Source organism: Hemiscyllium ocellatum, chromosome 39 (genome assembly GCF_020745735.1).
Source record: "Hemiscyllium ocellatum isolate sHemOce1 chromosome 39, sHemOce1.pat.X.cur, whole genome shotgun sequence".
NCBI classification, from domain to species: domain Eukaryota; kingdom Metazoa; phylum Chordata; class Chondrichthyes; order Orectolobiformes; family Hemiscylliidae; genus Hemiscyllium; species Hemiscyllium ocellatum.
Genome location: NC_083439.1, coordinates 8,022,667 through 8,041,996, shown reverse-complemented (window position 1 = coordinate 8,041,996; position 19,330 = coordinate 8,022,667). Strand labels below are relative to the sequence as shown.

Below are 19,330 nucleotides of genomic sequence, written 5' to 3'. Positions count from 1 at the left end.
TAGTGTTGTGGCCAAGGTGCAGTTATGGACCAGCTGCAAGTTTTATAAGTCACAGACACTGAGTCAGACCAGATGTACAGCACTGAAACAGGCCATTCTGCCCAACTCCTCTGTGCTGTTGTTTGTGTTCCACATGAGGCTGCTCCCAACCTATTTCACCTCCCACTTCTGCGTTTCATACTGCAATTATACACTTAAAACCAAGAAGGAAAAGTAAAAGAAGTTATTGCTGCTTTCCACCTTAAATAAAGATTCTCATTCATTGTTTCATTAGACCCTTCTCCACATACCATTTCCCCTCGAATTCTTGGGTTTAGCAACTATTGTGGAGCGCAGTCATGCTCTTAATTTCCATCCAGAGATATCTCATCCAAGTGATACTCTTCACTGAGGCAGGAACATTGATGGTCACTGTCCCTGTCTTATTGCAGGATGATACTGAGGTGAGAATCGATTGCAACAATTTGCCAAGGTGGCCTAACAGCAAAGTATGCACTGTCGCGTACCCGGTGTTCAGGTCCCTGTCCAAGGTAACAATTGTTTATTTCAGAAGTATATGATCAATATGTTTTAATCAATTCTGGACTCACACAATATGGCTTCCTGGATTTTATAAGCAAAGAGATAGCAAGGAGTGTACAAATTAGACTGGTACTAGAACTTGCTTTCCAACCTTCAGTCTCCTCATTTTACAATGTATGTCAAGGGCATGGAAGGGAGGGCATGACTTTTAACTGCCCTCCAACTCGGCCTCACAAGCCACTTTGTTGCCCACTGGTACCCGTGGTTCAGGAAGGTAGTCTGTGCCCACCTTCTTGGGGCAGATAGGGTCAGCTGATGAAAGACCAGCCTTACCATTGCTGCACACACCCCTGTGAATTAACTGTAAAATGATGTGCTATGATGATAAAGTTATGAGGGGGGAGCGGAGTCTTGTCATTAGACAAAAATACATTAAAGGAAAAGCTAATGGAGATTGATAGCAATGAGACATTGTCAAAAGATAAACTGGGGAAATTTGTTTCTCGTTGTTGATGACGATAAAAGCATCGGTTTGAATTGATCACCATACAAGAGAGAGGTTTAAAGTTTTTTACACAGTTTATAAAAATTTCTTCACGGAATGTGGTCATCCCGTTTGTCATCTGTTCCTAATTATCTTTGAGAAAGAGGTGGTTCATGGTCTTAGATTGGCTAATGTGAGGCCATTATTTAAGAAAAGCTGCAAGGAAAAGCCAGGGAGCTATAGATCGGTGACCCTTATGTAACTGTAAGGTAAGTTGTGGCAGGGAATCCTGAGGGATAGGATTTACTTGCATTTGGAGAGGCAAGGACTGATAGGACAGATAGTCAGCATGGCTTTGTGCGTGGGAAATTATGTCTCACTAACTTGATTTTTTGAAGAGGTGACCAAGAAGATAAGTGAAGCCAGAGTCATAGACACTGTCTATATGTACAAGGTTCTGCATGGTAGACTCATTTGTAAGGTTGGATCACATGGGATCGAGGGATAGCTAGCCAATGGATAAAAAGTTGGCTTGAAGGCAGGAGATAGAGGGTGGTAGTGGAGGATTGCTTTTCGGAATGGATTCCTGAGACCAGTGGTGTGCCACTAGCATAAGTGCTGGGTCCACTGCTTCGCACTGCTTTATATAAATGATTTGGATGTGAATATGGGAGGTATGGTTAGAAAGTTTTCAGGTGACACCAAAATTGACAGTGAAGAAGATTATCTCAGAGTACAACGGAATCTTGATCTGACGAGCCAATGGGCCGAGGACCGGCAGATGGAGTTTAATTTAGATACCATATACACTTGAGATTTGCTAAACCTTTTGACTATTTTTTAAGCTTAAATTTGTGGGGTTGACTATTACATGGATATTACTTTTCAGTGATTGAAATTCCTGCCCATCAAAATTCATACCGTAACAATAGCAGAAATCCAATTGATCTCTGAACGAATAAAGAAAACAAAGAATTATGGTAATTCTGAAACCCTGCAGTGGAGCAGGATGACCAGTAGACTGACTCATAGATGTTTACCCGTGAAGAACAAGGGTTGACTTTTACATGAGATACATGGAAAATGCCAGATTTTTGGTCAAAAGTAGGGAGTCAACGTTTACATGAGGTTGACTATTATTTGAGTATATGTGGCAAATGAGAGATGTTGCATTTTGATATGGCAAACCAGGGCAGGACTTCACAGTTAATGATAGGGCCCTGGGGAGTGTTGCTGAACAAAGAGACTGAGGGGTGCCAGTGCATAGTTCCTTGAAAATGGAATCGCAGGTGGACAGGGTGGTGAAGAATGTGTTTGGCACACTTTGGTCAGAGCATTGAGTGTAGGAGTTGGGACATCATGTTGCAGCTGATCAGGACATTGGCGAGGTCACTTTTGGAATATTGTGTTCAATTCTGGTTCCCCTTATGTAGAAAGGATGTTGTTAAACTTGAGAGGATGCAGAAAATATTTACAAGGATATTGTTGAAACTGGTGGGTTTGATCTATAGGAATAGAGTGGTGCTATTTTCCCTGGAGAGTAGGAGGCTGATGAGTGCCCTTATCAAGGTTTATAAAATCATGAAGGGTATGGTTAAGGTGAATAGTCAAAGTGTTTTCCCCAGGACTCCAAAACTATATGGCATTGGTTTAAGGTGAGAGGGGAAAGATTTTAAAAGTCCTGAGGGGTAACCTTTCAATGCAGAGGGTGGTGTGTATTTGGGATGCCAGAGGAAATGGTAGTGGCAGGTATAATTACAGCAATTGAAAGGCATCTGGATGGGTATGTGAAATGAAAGGGTTTAGAGGGATATGGACCAAATGCTGGTAATGGGACTAGGTCAGATTGGGATGTCTGATTGGCGCTGAGGAGTTGGACCGAAGGCCCTGTTGCAGTGTTGTATGACTCTATAACTCTATCTGGCTCCACTAGGAAGTGAATTCCAAGGTTTAGGTGGTATTAAAAAAGGGACTGCCCCACAATGTATGCCAGTGGTTTCCCTCTCTGCTGCGTAATTCTGATCTTACAAACCAACACCCAATCCCTGCTTCACCACTAGCCCTCTGTCACCACCCCTCCCCCATTCCCCGGGGATGTCTCTATGTTGAATGTGGTGCTGGCTAGATTGGTTACACTCACCAGATTAGTACCTGAGATGTTTAATTTTGAATTCAATTGAATAAAAATCTGAAACTGAGAAGCTAGCCTAATGGCAATCATGTGACTGCTGTCACTTGTTGTAAATTAAACCCTGTTTGGTTCCCCTACATCTTTTAGTGAAGGAAATCTGCTGGCCTTCTCCAGCCTGGCTGACATGTGAATGTAGACCAATAACTGGTGACTCTTGACTGTTCTCTGGACAATAACTGCTGGCCCAGCCAGCTATACCCACACCCCAGGAATAAGTTCTTGTTTAGAAAAAGATGGTTATAAGAATCCAAGAAATAGGGCGAGACCCCTAAAGCTGCATTGTCACCCAAGTAGATCATGGCTGACCTTCTACATCAACAAGATTTTCCTGCACTATCCCCGTATCTGCTGGTGTCTTTAACATCTAGAAATTCAATCATCACTTTCCTGAAGGACAGGGGTCAGATGGATATTAGGAACAGTGTGATCAAAAATGTCAGATTTGTGAAGGTTTGTACAAGTGAAAGAGATGTCACAAGCTAGGGATTTTGTAGGAAGAGTCCCAGATGGTGAGGGTATTGGGTGCAGCACAGATAGTGTGCAAAGCCAACTAGAGTATAAAGACCTGGGGCATAGAGCTGGAGAAAATTCTAGGGATAGAGTGGAGAAAGAGCTTGGAGGAGCTTGTGAACAGGAATAAAGATTCTGAAGTTGGCAAAGATGAGTCTTGGGTCATTACTGGCTGGAGGGTGAGGAGTGGCGCAAGAAGTAGATGGCAGAGTTCTGTTGGTGCTGGAAACAGTTCAGTTGGAGTTTGGGAGAAAAGACTGAGTGAAGGGTTTTGAAAAAAATTTATTCTGGAGGTGACAAAGGTGTGAAAAAGGAAAGGAAACTGAGGTGAAATGAGATGGTCACAATCATAGACTAAATAAGCAGCAAGGGTCATTGGCTTCTAGGAAGAAGGGAACACTATTGGAAGGACAACAAGGGAAGTGGCGATAAGCTGATTTAGCAGCAGTTGGATATGCGACAACAATATCTAGTAGATGATTGGGGTCCTGCACACATGTGGAGTTACCAGAATTTTCCATTAATATTGGTTTAGGCCTTCTCAGGATTTACAAACTCAGCTGCATGAACAAATCCCTGTCATTTTTTTTCTGGATTTAATTTCAAATGATCAGCAGCTAAGAATGCGACTGCGTGGCAACGAGAATGGTAATGAGTGCCAGAGTGGAGTCAAATTAACTGTGGAACCCAGAGCTACATCAGCGTGTTCTGGCTGTTTTACAGAATAGACTTCAGCTGTGCTGTTGCCTTGGATTGTTTCTGGTCTTTAAAGTTAATGATTCAACCCGATCTTTCCGAAGACTAAACAAAAAAAAAGTAACTTTTGGAAACTGTGGTGAGGGAAGATTGATGACTGAGTGTAAGGAATGTGAAGAGCTTTGATAGCAGAGGTGTTCCTGCCAGAGTAATATACCAATGCTCTGTATTTGTCCATCGTGGGACACTGGCAGGCTGCTGCGTTCAATCTCTGCTGCTGCCTCTCTCCGAACTCTTGGCAACTGCTGATATTTTTTCTGATCTCCCTAGGTGGCTTTTCGCTTGGAGTTTGAATTCAGTCGCTTCATCTTCCTGGACAATGTGGACATTAGCCTGACTGTCAGCAGGTGATACACTCTCCAGAAAAGAAGTGCCAGTTTAGAACTCGTATTATTACTGTAGCAATGTTTTAAAGAAAGCTCAGGTTTCTATAAATATGATTTGATGCAGTGCTTGTAAAACTTCCAACACCTCATAAATAATTGACCATCTGCATCCAGTATTCCCTGGCCTGTATATATCAGTGACTGTCCAAACACACACTATGACTGAGGAATATTTGGCAACACCAGTTCACAGTGACAATCCACTTCCTCTTTGCCTCTGTCTTTTGGCAGACTGTTCTATTTGTACCTCTGTTCATGGCCTGGCTTTTTATTTTGTTTTTTTACAGTCACAGGATGTGGGTGCCACTGGCTAAACCAGTGTTTATTATTCAGCCCATGTTCCCTTGAGGAAGTGGTGGCAAGGCGCCTTCTTGAACTGCTGCAGTCTATGTGGTGTAGATACTTTTAGGGAAGATTTGGTGGGAGGAGCGGGAGGGTGTTCACAATTTTGAGCTTGAGATGGTGATGAAACACAGTCAAGATGTAGGGTTGCTTGGAGGGAACTTGCAAAATGGTAGAGGACCGAGGTTTGGGAGATGCTGTAGATGGAGTCTCTGCTACAGTGCAACTTGTAGATGGTAGACAGTTCAGATACCGTGCACTGAGGGCAGTGTGAGTATTGACATCGGTGGATGGGCTGTCTATAAAGTGGCCTGTTTTGTGCTGGTTGGTGTTAAGTGTCTGAAGTTTTGTCAGAGCTGCGCATATCCAGACAAGCGAAGAGGGTTCCATCACCTTCCTGATGACTTTTCTCAGTGTCAGAAAGTTGTGAACTCAACTCCGATGGTAGACTCAGAGCACTTATTCCTGGCTGACGTTCCCAGAATAACACAGAGGAAGTGCTGCAGTGTTGAAGCTGCTGTCTTTCAGATGAGACATTAAACTTGGGCGCCATCTGCTCACTCCAATGCTAGTAAAATATCCCACATCACTTTTGGATAGGAGAATCCTGCTTGTTGTCTGATCCAATATTTGTTTCTCAACCATTATGAACGGAAGATCAAATTTGATCACATTGCTGTTTCTGGGAACTTGTTTTGCACAAATTGGGGTCAGTAATTCTCGACAATGGTGACCACACCTCAAAAAGTATCTCATTGGCTGCAAATGCTTTGGGGCATCTTTAGATCAGGAAAGCCTCCTTACAAATGCAGATCAAATCTTTTCCACCTCTTACTCGCTATCAGAGAGATATTAGGGAAAATGTGATCAAACATATAGGATTTGTGGAGATTTGTAAAAGTGAAAGGAGGCTAAACCTGGACCTTTCTTTTAATTTGTTCATGGAATATGGACATCGCTGGGTAGTTCAGCAATTATCGCCAATTACCCAGAGGGCTGCTGAGAGTCAAACACATTGTTTGAGGCCTGGAGTCACACATAGGTCAGACTAGGTAAGGAAGGCAGATTTCTTCCCTCAAACGAACCTTTTTTTTATTAATGAGAGCTGACAATAGTTGCCATTAGACAAGTTTTAGCTCAGATTCTTATTTAATTAAAACGTCACCATCTGCTATGGCTGGATGTCGTGTCCCTAGAACACTAGCTGGGGGTTCTGAATGATTAATCCAATGACAAAATCATTCCAATATTCATGCCACAGAAATGCCTGGCAACAACCATCTCCAGCAGGAGAGAATCCAACTACCACCCTTTGACATTCAGTGGCATCACTGAATTTCCCCCACTATCAACATCCTGGGGGTTATCATTAACCAGAAACTGAAGTGGCCCAGCTATATGGCAGCAGGCCAAAGATTAGGAATCCTGCAACAAGTAACTCACGTCTGACTCCCTCGAGCCCGTCCAGTATCAACAAGGCACAGATCAAGAGTGTGATGGAATACTCCCCCCTTGCCCTGGATGGGTGCAGCTCCAACAACACTCAACAAGCTTGACACCATCCAAGACCAATCTCTGTACCTATTGAAGTTCTCAGTATACCGGGCTTCCTCACTTGCTGATGAAAACCTTGGGTCATCTCAAACTCCTGACAGGACAATGAATTACTGGAAAGTCTAACCATTTTAGGAAATGCAGCAACCAATTTGCAGACAGAAAATTCCATTATCATTGTGATAATGACGAGATAATCTACTTTTGTGATTTTTAAAATTATTTCACAGGTTGTCAGCATCATTGGGTGGGCCAGAGTTCATTGCCCATCTTTATTTGCCCCTTGAGAAGGTGGTGGTGACCCATATAAACACAATGGCTACAGGAGCAGGCGAGGAACACTGCAGCAAGTATCTCACTTCCTGAACTCCCCAGAGACTGTCCACCATCTACAAAGCACAAGTCATGTGGAGGCAAAGAAATAGTGGTATTATCACTGGATTATTAATCCAGAGGCCCAAGTAATGTTCTGGGGACTTGGGTTTGAGTCCTGCCATGATAGATTGTGGAATTTGAATAATTTTTAAAAATCTGGAATTAAGAGTCTAATGATGACCATGAAACCTTTGTTGGCTGTCCAAAAAATGCATCCGGTTCACTAATGTCCTTTAGGGAAGAAAACTGCCATCCTCACTTGGTTTGGATTACATGTGACTCCAACCCATAGTGGTGTGGTTGACCCTTAACTGCCCTCTAGGATGGGTAATAAATGCTTGACCAGCCAGCGACACTATCATCCCATGAAAATGAAAAAAAAAACAAGTTCGTTGGAATGTTCCCACTTGCCTGGATGGGTGCAGCTCCAACAACACTCAAGAAACTTGACACCATCCAGGACAAAGCAACACGCTTGATTGGCACCACATCCACAAACACCCACTCCCTCTATCTCTGACGCTCAGCAGCAGCAGTGTGTACTATCTATGAGATGCACTACAGAAATTCACCAAAGATCCTTAGGCAGCATCTTCCAAACTCACGACCACTTCCATCTAGAAGGACAAGGGGCAGCAGATACATGGGAACAGCACCCCGTGCAAGTTCCCCTCCAAGCCTCTTACCATCGCAGCTATATCGCCATTCCTTCATTGTTGCTGGGTCAAAATCCTGGAATTTCTTGCCTAACAGTGTTGTGGATCTACCAACAGCACATTACCTGTAGAGAATGAAGAAGGCAGCTCACCACCACCTCTCAGGGGCAGCTATAGATGGACGATAAATACTAGACCAGCCAGCATCATCCACATCATGAGGGATAGTTTGAAAAAGACTCCAACATCTTCCGTTATGAAAAGCAAAGAATGGCATTCAGAGATTCCAGCTTGAACAAGAGCCAGGTTTCAAATTGATGCAGTGACACTGCCTTGGTGTGAGCTGAAACCATTATCCAGAGAATAGACACAATGTTGTGCTGTATTGTTAAGACAGAGACTCTGGAGCAGGACACCAGTTGGAATAAGGCTGTGGTAACAGGAGCCTGGGTGGCGGAGAAGGCAGCACAATACCAAAAGTCGGGAGAGTAAGCCAGCATGGCGTTCTGAAGGGAACCCTCATACTCTAAAAACCAACAACTCATTCCTTTACCTCATTTACAAAAATGCTCCATTCCACATCCTGCCAAAGCAGAAAATGACAGCTAAGGTTGAGAAAATAAAAAAATGAAAGAACTGCAGATGCTGTAAATCAGAATCCAAAACAGAAATTGCTGTAAAAAGCTCAACAGGTCTGGCAGCATCCGTGGAGTGAAATCAGAGTTAACGTTTCGAGTCTGGTGACCCTTCCTCGGAACTTTGAGGTTGTTAAATTTGTTAAAATCAAGGTTAATACCAGAGAGCTGCTGAAGGAATGACTGGAGGGAACATTTATGTAGAGGTTAGACAAATATTTGATAGAATAAGAAATCAAAGGTTCAATGATTAATTTAATTAAGGAGAAAGGCGGAGTGGGATCATTCGGCGCAGACATTTTGGTGTGAACGATTTGGCGCAGTCTGTTTGGCGGAGCCTATTTTGGAGTGACAGATTTGGCACGGCATGTTTGGCAGAGCCTATTTTGGAGTGAGAGATTTGGCACGGCTTGTTTAGCACAGCCCATTTTTCCACAGACCCATTTAGGCGCAGAACTATTTCGGCGCAGCTCATATTTATTCCTTTTCAGGCTTAGTTAAAAGCATTAATGAAAGCAATAAAAATAAAAATAATGTTTATTCTCTTCAGTTAAAATGTTAAAAAGAAAAAAAAGAAATAAGTTAATTATGAAAAATCTAAAACATGACGTTTATTCAAAATTATGGGCAATCCCTTGTAAATACTCAATATCATTTCTCTCACTAAATCTTCTTATAAATATTTGTATTCTAGCGTCTACTTCCCAGAATTTCTTTAATTTCAACAGAATATCATGCCCTGCTACGAGATGCTCATAGTAAATGTCCCTTCCTCTGAACTTTTCGTAAACTGTCAATAAATTTCCAAATAACTGAATGTTCCACTCCAAGTTCGCATTGCCATCTCCTGTGGGCAGCTTCTGCATGATTGTTTTTCCTGTCCTAATTGTTTAAAGTTCTTTCATATAAATTCCACATTCCAACTGGAAATAGCCTACCATTTCCTCTGCGTAATCTTCTACCTACATAGTTATCCTCGAACCATTCCAGCAGCAGTTGCAGTTCAGCTGGAAGCACATCAGTCAAATGTTCAATAGCTTCATCAATGTTTTCAATCTGAATAAATGCAAGATCAATTATCATTTTTGCTCTCAAAGAAAACTCCGAGTCAATGTTATACTTACTCAAGTGTCCCAAACTGGCAAGATGTTTTCTCACACTTTGAGCTAGGTGAAAAAAACATCCCAGGGTTTCTGCAGAAGGAAAATGCTGCTGTAAACTTTTGAAATTTGCAAGTTCAAAGTCACAGTTGATAATATCAGGGCAGCATTCAGGCAGTATTTCCAGAACCATTTCAAATAATTTATCATATGTTGTTCGTAACTTATTTAGGAGTAAAGCATACAACAGTGGGAACACACCTTTATGTATTTCCAACTATAAGAATTCTGCAGGTGGTGCTACCACTGTCAGCTGGTAAACATTCTTCATCATTATATTCATTAACAGAATATGTTTTAAAGCTATCTGGATGGCACGATATTCTGTTGAAATTAAAGAAATTCGGGGAAGTAGACGCTAGAATATAAACACTCGTAAGAAGATTTAGTGAGAGAAATGATGTTGAGTATTTACAATGGATTGCCCATAATTTTGAATAAACGTCATATTTTAGATTTTTCATAATTAACTTATTTCTTTTATTTTTTTAACATTTTTACTGAAGAGAATAAACATTATTTTTATTTTATTGCTTTCATGAACTTTAACTAAGTCTGAAAAGGAATAATGTAAGCTGCGCCGAAATAGTTCTGCGCCTAAATGGGTCTGCGGCAAAATGGTCTGTGCCAGATCGCTCACGCCAAAATGGCTGCACCGTATGATCCTAAACCTGGAGAAAGGGAATGAGGCTTGAATGGAGCATAAACACTAGCGTGGTCTAGTTGGGATAAATGACCTGTTTGATATAACATATCTCATCCAATCCTATGTAAAGTGTCCAATAGGTCAGGTATTGTACCTTGAACTTGTTTCTCCTGTAACAATAATTATGTAGATTTAGTTACCACACTAACCTAATGCTCATGTCTACTGATCAACTTCCTACAGTGACAGTGAGGAAGCAGAAGAAACGCTTTCTGACAACACCTATCAGCTGTATGTTCCTGTGCAATATGAAGCAGATATCCTCCTCACAAGGTACAAGTTGGTCTCAATTACAGACTCCTCTCTTCACCCTCAATACTCCAATAAAACAGCTCAACCTTTCAAACCCCTCAATAGGATGTTTCAGCTTCAATCAGACTCCTTGGACCCAGGCTCCAGAATTCCTTCCCTTCCTCACCTCCTTTGCAATGACATTTTAACCACTCAGCTCAATACCTCCTTCTTTGGAGCGACGTTTATTTTTTTGCCCCATTTTTGTTTCTGTGACACAGATTGGAGCTTCATTCTGCATTAAAGGCACGACATTGAATGCAAATGATTGTTGTCTTAAACTTCGGAAAGTCTTTAATAAATTCAAGTCAACTTGTCAGAAAGAAATTACTTCACGCTGTGACATTTTTGTCAGATTTTTTTCCATTGAAAATCCCCAATGCCCTTTTTATTGTTTAATGGGAACAGCTGATGTAAACTTGTCACAGTGTAATTACGGCCTCCTGCCAGTGGTGTTGCTGTCATATCTCAGCATCACACTTAGAGTCACAGAGATGTACAGCATGGATACAGACCCTTCAGTCCAACGTGTCCATGCCGACCAGATATCCCAATCTGACCTGGTGCCATTAGCCAGCACTTGGACCATATCCCTCTAAGCTCTTCCTATTCATGTCCCCATCCAGATGCCTTTTAAATGCTGTAATTGTACCAGCCTCCACCACTTCCTCCTGCAGCTCATTCCATACAAATACCACCCTCTGTGTGAAAAGTTGTTCCTCAGGTTACTTTTTAAATCTTTCCCCTATCACCTTAAGCCAAAAATCTTTAGTTTTGGACTCCGCCAGTTTGGAAAAAATAGACTTTGTCTATTTACCCTATCCATGTCCCCCATGATTTTATAAAGTTCTATAAGGTCACCCCTCAGTGTCCAGTGCTCCAAGGAAAAAAGCCCCAGTCTATTCAGCCTCTAACTATAGCTCAAACCTTTCAGTCCCAGCAACATCTTTGTAAATCTTTTCTGCATCTTCTCGGGGTTTAGCAACATCCTTCCTACAGAAAGGGCCCCAGAATTGTACGCAGTATTCTAAAACAGGCCTCACCGATGCTGTGTATAGTTGCAACATGACATCCTGACTCCTACACTGAATGTTCTGACCAATGAAGGCAAGTGTCTAACAATTCAGCCTGTGCATGCAGAGAAACTCTGACCCGCCATTCACCCTCGAGCCTTCTGCTTGCAATATGCTCTGTTATTGGATGCTACATCAAAATTAATTTGAAGCAAATGACTGCAAATTATTTTGTGGTGAGAGAACTTTTAATCTAGTGGTTTTCCACTCTAGACTGTTCACAGTTCAATTTAAGTTTTGTATTTTAATGGAAATTCCACAAAACCAAATGTTAAAATAAACCTGAAAGAAACAGGCTAGATCAAAAGCTAGATCTGACTGGTGGAGGGCCTGGATTCAGTGCACTGTTTCTGATTGGTGGAAGGGTTGGATTCAGTGGGGTGGACTTGATTGGTGGAGGGCCTGAATTCAGTTGGGTGGATCTGATTGGTGGAAAGGTTGGATTCAGTGGGGTTAATCAGATTGGTGAAGGGTCTGGATTCAGTGGGGTGGACCTGATTGGTGGAGGGCCTGGATTCAGTTGGGTGGATCTGATTGGTGGAAGGGTTGGATTCAGTGGGGTGGACCTGATTGGTGGAGGGCCTGGATTCAGTTGGGTGGATCTGATTGGTGGAAGGGTTGGATTCAGTAGGGTTGATCTGATTGGTGAAGGGCCTGGATTCAGTGGGGTGCATCTGATTGGTGAAGGGCCTGGATTCAGTGGGGTGGATCTGATTGGTGAAGGGTCTGGATTCAGTTGGGTGGATCTGATTGGTGGAAGGGTTGAATTCAATGTACTGTTTCTGATTGGTGGGAAGAATTGGGATTGAGATTGAAAGGGAATCTCCTACAAATCTGTCACTGACATTATTATACGGTCTTTTGACTCCCGCAGTGTACTGCGCGCAGTATGTGATTTTCTCTCTATTTCCAGAAGTTTCAGTTGGAGCAATTAATGATTTGACTTTCTTGTGACAGGGATTCCAGTCCTGAACGCTACGATGTGAAATCAATGGAAGAGTTGGAGTCAAATGGAGAGTTTGATCCTCCCTTTAATTTCACATTTAAGGTAATATCCTTTCTGTTTGCTCATTTTCTGATGGCTCAGTTTGCTCTGCATTTGTCTCCCATGCTCACTGAGAGGTTTGAAATCTTACTAGAGAAAAATTCCACAGTCATCCGGTTGTTCAACTACAGACAGCATCATGTTCAAGCCAGACACAAATGGCCGTACACTCAGCGCTCTAGGCATTTATAAGTTCTGGGTTCAAGATATACTTCAGAGCTTGAGGGCAGCAATCAAACAAAATAGACAATAGACAATAGGTGCAGGAGTAGGCCATTCTGCCCTTCAAGCCTGCACCACCATTCAATATGATCATGGCTGATCATCCTTAATCAGTATCCTGTTCCTGCCTTATCTCCATAACCCTTGATTCCACTATCCTTGAGAGGTCTATCCAACTTTTTCTTAAATGAATCCAGAGACTGGGCCTCCACTGCCCTCTGGGTCAGAGCATTCCACACAACCACCACTCTCTGGGTGAGGACGTTTCTCCTCATCTCTGTCCTAAATGGTCTACCCAATATTTTTAAGCTGTGTCCTCTGGTTCGGCACTCACTCATCAGCGGAAACATGTTTTCTGCCTCCAGAGTGTCCAATCCTTTAATAATCTTATATGTGGCTAAAAAATGAGGTCTGCAGATACTGGAGATCACAGCTGAAAATGTGTTGCTGGTTAAAGCACAGCAGGTTAGGCAGCATCCAAGGAATAGGAAATTCGATGTTTCGGGCATAAGCCCTTCATCAGGAATTCCTGATGAAGGGTTTATGCCCGAAACGTCGAATTTCCTATTCCTTGGATGCTGCCTAACCTGCTGTGCTTTAACCAGCAACACATAATCTTATATGTCTCAATCAGATCCCCTCTCAGTCTTCTAAATTCAAGGGTATACAAGCCCAGTCGCTCCAGTCTTTCAGCGTAAGGTAGTCCCGCCATTCCAGGAATTGACCTCGTAAACCTACCTGCACTCCCTCAATAGCCAGAATGTCTTTCCTCAAGAACTGCACACAATATCCCAGGTATGGTCTCACCATGGCCCTGTACAGCTGCAGAAGCACCTCTTTGCTTCTATACTCAATCCCTCTTGTTATGAAGGCCAGCATGCTATTAGCCTTCTTCACTACTTGCTGTACCTGCATGCTTACCTTCATTGACTGGTGTACAAGAACACCCAGATCTCTTTGTACTGCCCCTTTACCTAAATTGATTCCATTTAGGTAGTAATCTGCCTTCCTGTTCTTGCCACCAAAGTGGATAACCATACATTTATCCACATTAAAGTGCATCTGCCATGCATTTGACCACTCACCTAACCTGTCCAGATCATCCTGTAATCTCCTAACATCCTTCTCACATTTCACCCTGCCACCCAGCTTAGTATCATCAGCAAATTTGTTAATGTTATTACGAATACCATCTTCTATATCATTAATATATATTGAAAAAAGCTGCGGTCCCTGACTCTCTAGGTTAGTACAGAGAGACGATCTGTACCATGGGGTAGATATTCTTTCACACAGTATGTTAAACCAAGGCTCCATTCATATGCTCAGTTGGATATGACGCTATTTTGAAGGAGACCAGGATACTTTCCCTAGTATCTGTGTGGAGTTTGCATATGCTACTCGTGTCTGCTTCTTCCAAGTGCTGTGGTTTTCACTCACAGTCCACAATCGTGCAGCCGAGATGTATGAGCCACAGGAAATGCAGAGTTACAGGGATGGGATAGTGGGTAAAGGGGGGGTGTATCTGGGTGGGATGCTCTTTGGAGGGTCAGTGTGGACTCAATGGGGGGCCAAACGCCTGCTTCCACACTGGAGAGATTCTATGATTAACTAATATGCAGATTAGAAAGAAAGAATTAGCAATATTTGATTATATGCGAGTGTCATCCTTAAAGTCAAAGCAACACTAAAATATTTTTCCAAAATGTTGGATGCGGGTGCAAGTGGAATGTGTTGGATGTGGGTGCAGGTGGAATGTGGTGAATGCGGGTGCAGGTGGAAAGTGCTGGAGCGGGTGCAGGTGAATTGTGTTGGATGCGAGTGCAGGTGCAATATGTTGGATGTGGGTGCAGGTGGAATGTGTTGAATGCGGATGAATGTGGAATGTGTTGGATGTGGGTGCAGGTGGAATGTGCTGGATGCGGGTGCAGGTGGAATGTGTTGTATGTGGGTGCAGGTGGAACATGTTGGATGCGTGTGCAGGTGGAACATGTTGGATGCGGGTGCAGGTGGAACATGTTGGATGCGGGTGCAGGTGGAATGTGTCAGATGCAGGTGTAGGTGGAATGTGTTGAATTAAGGTGCAGGTGGAATGTGTTAGATGAAGGTGCAGGTGTAATCTGTTGGATGTGGGTACAGGTGGAATGTGTTGGATGCGTGTGCAGGTGGAATATGCCGGATGTGGATGAAGGTGGAATGTGTTGGAAGCTGTTGCAAGTGGAATGTGTTAGATGAAAGTGCAGGTGTAATCTGTTGGATGCTGGTGTAGGTTGGATGCGTGTGCAGGTGGAATGTATTGGATGCAGGTGCAAGTGGAATGTGTTGGATGCGGTTGCAGGTGGAATGTGTTAGATGAAGGTGCAGGTGTAATCTGTTGGATGTGGGTACAGGTGGAATGCGTTGAATGCTGAGCAGGTGGAATGTGTTGGATGGGGGTGCAGGTGGAATGTGTTGGCTGTGAGTGCAGGTGGAATGTTTTGAATGCGGGTGCAGGTGGAATGTGTTTAATGAAGGTGCAGGTAGAATGTGCTGGAGCGGGAACAGGTGGAATGTGTTGGATGTGGGTGCAGGGGAAATGTGTTGGATGAAGGTGCAGGTGGAATGTGTTGGATGAAGGTGCAGTTGGAAACTGTTGGATGTGGGTGCAGGGGAAATGTGTTGGAATAAGGTGCAGGTGGAATGTATTGGATGCAGATGAAGGTGGAATGTGTTGGATGAAGGTGCAGGTGGAATTTGTTGGATGAAGTGCAGGTGGAATGTGTTGGATGAAGGTGCAGGTGGAATGTGTTGGATGCGGGTGCAGGTGGAATGTGTTGGATGCGGGTGCAGGTGGAATATGTCGGATGTGGATGAAGGTGGAATGTGTTGGAAGCTGGTGCAAGTGTTAGATGAAAGTGCAGGTGTAATCTGTTGGATGCTGGTGTAGGTTGGATGCGTGTGCAGGTGGAATGTGTTAGATGCTGGTGCAGGTGGAACGTGTTGGATATGGGTGCAGGTGGAATGTGTTGGATGAAGGTGCAGGTGTAATCTGTTGGATGTGGGTACAGGTGGAATGTGTTGAATGCTGAGCAGGTGGAATGTGTTGGATGCGGGTGCAGGTGGAATGTGTTGGATGAAGGTGCAGTTGGAAACTGTTGGATGTGGGTGCAGGGGAAATGTGTTGGAATAAGGTGCAGGTGGAATGTATTGGATGCAGATGAAGGTGGAATGTGTTGGATGAAGGTGCAGGTGGAATCTGTTGGATGTGGGTACAGGGGGAATGTGTTGGATGCATGTGCAGGTGAAATGTGTTGGATGTGGGTACTGGTGGAATGTGTTGGATGAAGGTGCAGTTGGAATGTGTTGGATGCGGGTGAGGGTGGAATGTGTTGGATGTGGGTGCAGGTGGAATGTGTTTAATGAAGGTGCAGGTAGAATGTGCTGGATAAAGGTCCTGGTGGAATGTGTTGGATGCGGGTGCAGGTGGAATGTGCGCGATGTTGGTGCAGGTGGAACGTTTTGAATGTGGGTGCAGGTGGAATATGTCGGAAACAGATGAAGGTGGAATGTGTTGGAAGCTGGTGCAAGTGGAATGTGTTAGATGAAGGTGCAGGTGTAATCTGTTGGATGCGGGTGCAGGTGGAATGTGTTGGATGCTGGTGTAGGTGGAATGTGTTGGATGCGGGTGCAGGAGGAATGGTTTGAATGCAGGTGCAGGTGGAATGAGTTTGGATGCGGGTGCAGGTGGAATTTGTTGGATGCATGTGCAGGTGGAATGTGTTGGATGTGAGTGCAGGTGGAATGTGTTGGATGCTGGTCCAGGTGGAATGTGCTGAATGTTGGTGCAGGTGGAATGTGTTGGATGTGAGTGCTGGTGGAATGTTTTGAATGCTGGTGCAGGTGGAATGTGTACGAAGTGGGTGCAGGTGGAATATGTTGGATGCGGATGCAAGTGGAACGAGTTGGATGCGGGTGCAGGTGGAATGTGTGGGATGCGGATGAAGGTGGAATGTGTTGGATGTGTGTGCAGGGGGAATGTGTTGGATGCGAGTGCAGGTAAATTGTGTCGAATGCGGGTGGAAGTGGAATGTGTTGGATGTAGGTGCAGGTGGAATGTGTTGGATGCGGGTGCAGGTGGAATGCGTTGGATGAGGGTGCAGGTGGAATGTGTTGGATGCATGTGCAGGTGGAATGTGTTGTATGCGGGTGCAGGTGGAATGTGTTGGATGCAGGTGCAGGTGGAACGTGTGGGATGCGGCTGCAGGTGGAACGTGTGGGATGCGGCTGCAGGTGGAATGTGTTGGATGCAGGAGCAGGTGGAATGTGTGGGATGCGGGTGCTGGTGGAATGTGTGGGATGCGGCTGCAGGTGGAATGTGTTGGATGCAGGAGCAGGTGGAATGTGTGGGATGCGGGTGCTGGTGGAATGTGCTGAATGACGGTGCAGGTGGAATGTGTTGAATGCGGGTGCAGTTGGAATTTGTTGGATGCTGGTGCAGGTGGAATGTGTTGGATGAGGGTGTGGGTGGACTGTGTTGGATGAAGGTGCAGGTGAAATGTGTTGAATGCTGGTGCAGGTGGAATGTGTTGGATGGGGGTGCAGGTGGAATGTATTGGATGAAGGTGCAGGTGGAATGTATTGGATGAAGGTGCACGTGGAATGTGTTGGATGCGGGTGTACGTTGAATGTATTGGATGTGCGTGCAGGTGGAATGTGTTGGATGTGGGTGCAAGTGGAATGTGTTGGATGCGTGTGTACGTTGAATGTGTTGGATGTGCGTGCAGGTGGAATGTGTTGGATGTGGGTGCAAGTGGAATGTGTTGGATGCGTGTGTACGTTGAATGTGTTGGATGACGGTGCAGGTGGAATGTGTTGGATGCAGGTGCGGGTGGAATGTGCTGGATGTGGGTGCAGGTGGAATTTGCTGGATGCGTGTGCACGTGGAATGTGTTGGATGCGTGTGCAGGTGGAATGTGTTTGGATGTGGGTACAGGTGGAATGTAATGGATAATGGTGCAGGTGGAATGTGTTGGAAGCAGATGCAGGTGGAATGTATTGGATGAAGGTGCAGGTGGAATGTGTCGGATGAAGGTGCAGAGGGAATGTGCTGGATGAAGGTGCAGCTGGCATGTGTTGTTTGCAGGTGCAGGTAGAATGTGTTGGATGGGGGTGCAGGGGGAATGTATTGGATGAAGGTACAGATGGAATGTGATGGAGGCGTGTGCAGGTGCAATGTGATGGTGCAGGTGCAGGTGGAATGTGCCCGATGTGGGTGCAGGTGGAATGAGTTGGATGCGGGTGCAGGTGGAATGTGTTGGATGCAGGTGCAGGTGGATGTGTTGGATGTAGGTGCAGGTGGAATGTGTTGGATGCATGTGCAGGTGGAATGTGTTGGATGCATGTGCAGGTGGAATGTGTTGGATGTAGGTGCAGGTGGAATGTGTTGGATGCATGTGCAGGTGGAATGTGTGGGATGCATGTGCAGGTGGAATGTTTTGGATGCAGGTGCAGGTGGAATGTGTTGGATGCGGGTGCAGGTGGAATGTGTTGGATGCAGGTGGAATGTGTTGGATGCAGGTGCAGGTGGAATGTGTTGGATGCAGGTGCAGATGGAATGTGTGGGATGCGGCTGCGGTGGAATGTGTTGGATGCAGGAGCAGGTGGTATGTGTTGGATGCGGGTGCAGTTGGAATGTGCCGGATGTGGGTGCAGGTAGAGTGCTGGGTGAAGGTGCAGGTGGAATGTCTTGGATGCAGGTGCTTGTGGAATGTATTGGATGTGAGTGAGGGTGGAATGTGTTGGATGAAGGTTCTGTTGGAATGTGTTGGATGGGGGGCAGGTGGAATGTGCTGCATGTAGGTGCAGCTGGAATGTGTTGGATGCGGGTGCAGGTGCAATGTGTTGGATGCGGGTACAGGTGGAATGTGTTGGATGTGGGTGCAGATGAAATGTGTTGGATGGGGGTGCAGGTGGAATGTGTTGGATGGGGGGCAGGTGGAATGTATTAGATGCAGATGCAGGTGGGTGTGTTGAATGTAGATGCAGCTGGAATATGTTGGATGAAGGTGCAGATGGAATGTGTTGGATGCGGGTGCAGGTGGAATGTGTTGGATGCGGGTGCAGGTGGAATGTGTTGGATGGGGGTGCAGGTGGAATGTGTTGGATGGGGGGCAGGTGGAATGTATTAGATGCAGATGCAGGTGGTTGTGTTGAATGTAGATGCAGGTGGAATATGTTGGATGAAGGTGCAGATGGAATGTGTTGGATGCGGGTGTACGTTGAATGTGTTGGATGTATGTACAGGTGGAATGTGTTGGATGCAGGTGAAGGTGGAATGTGTTGGATGTGGGTGCAGGTGGAATTTGCTGGATGTGGGTGCAGGTGGAAAGTGCTGCATGCGGGTCCGGGTGGAATGTGCTGGATGCGGGTGCAGGTTCAATGTG

The 19,330-nt window shown here is 44.7% G+C and overlaps 1 protein-coding gene across 3 annotated transcripts in view; it reads left to right on the top strand.

Moving 5' to 3' along the window:
- itga11a (integrin, alpha 11a) overlaps positions 1–19,330 on the top strand; it is a 183,806-nt gene that overhangs the window by 110,981 nt on the left and 53,495 nt on the right. For all 3 annotated transcript variants that reach the window (XM_060853256.1, XM_060853255.1, XM_060853257.1), the window contains 4 exons: positions 432–530; positions 4,734–4,810; positions 10,461–10,550; positions 12,599–12,689. In XM_060853256.1, the coding sequence (XP_060709239.1) occupies positions 432–530; positions 4,734–4,810; positions 10,461–10,550; positions 12,599–12,689 (357 nt within the window). The remainder of the gene's footprint in view (positions 1–431; positions 531–4,733; positions 4,811–10,460; positions 10,551–12,598; positions 12,690–19,330) is intronic.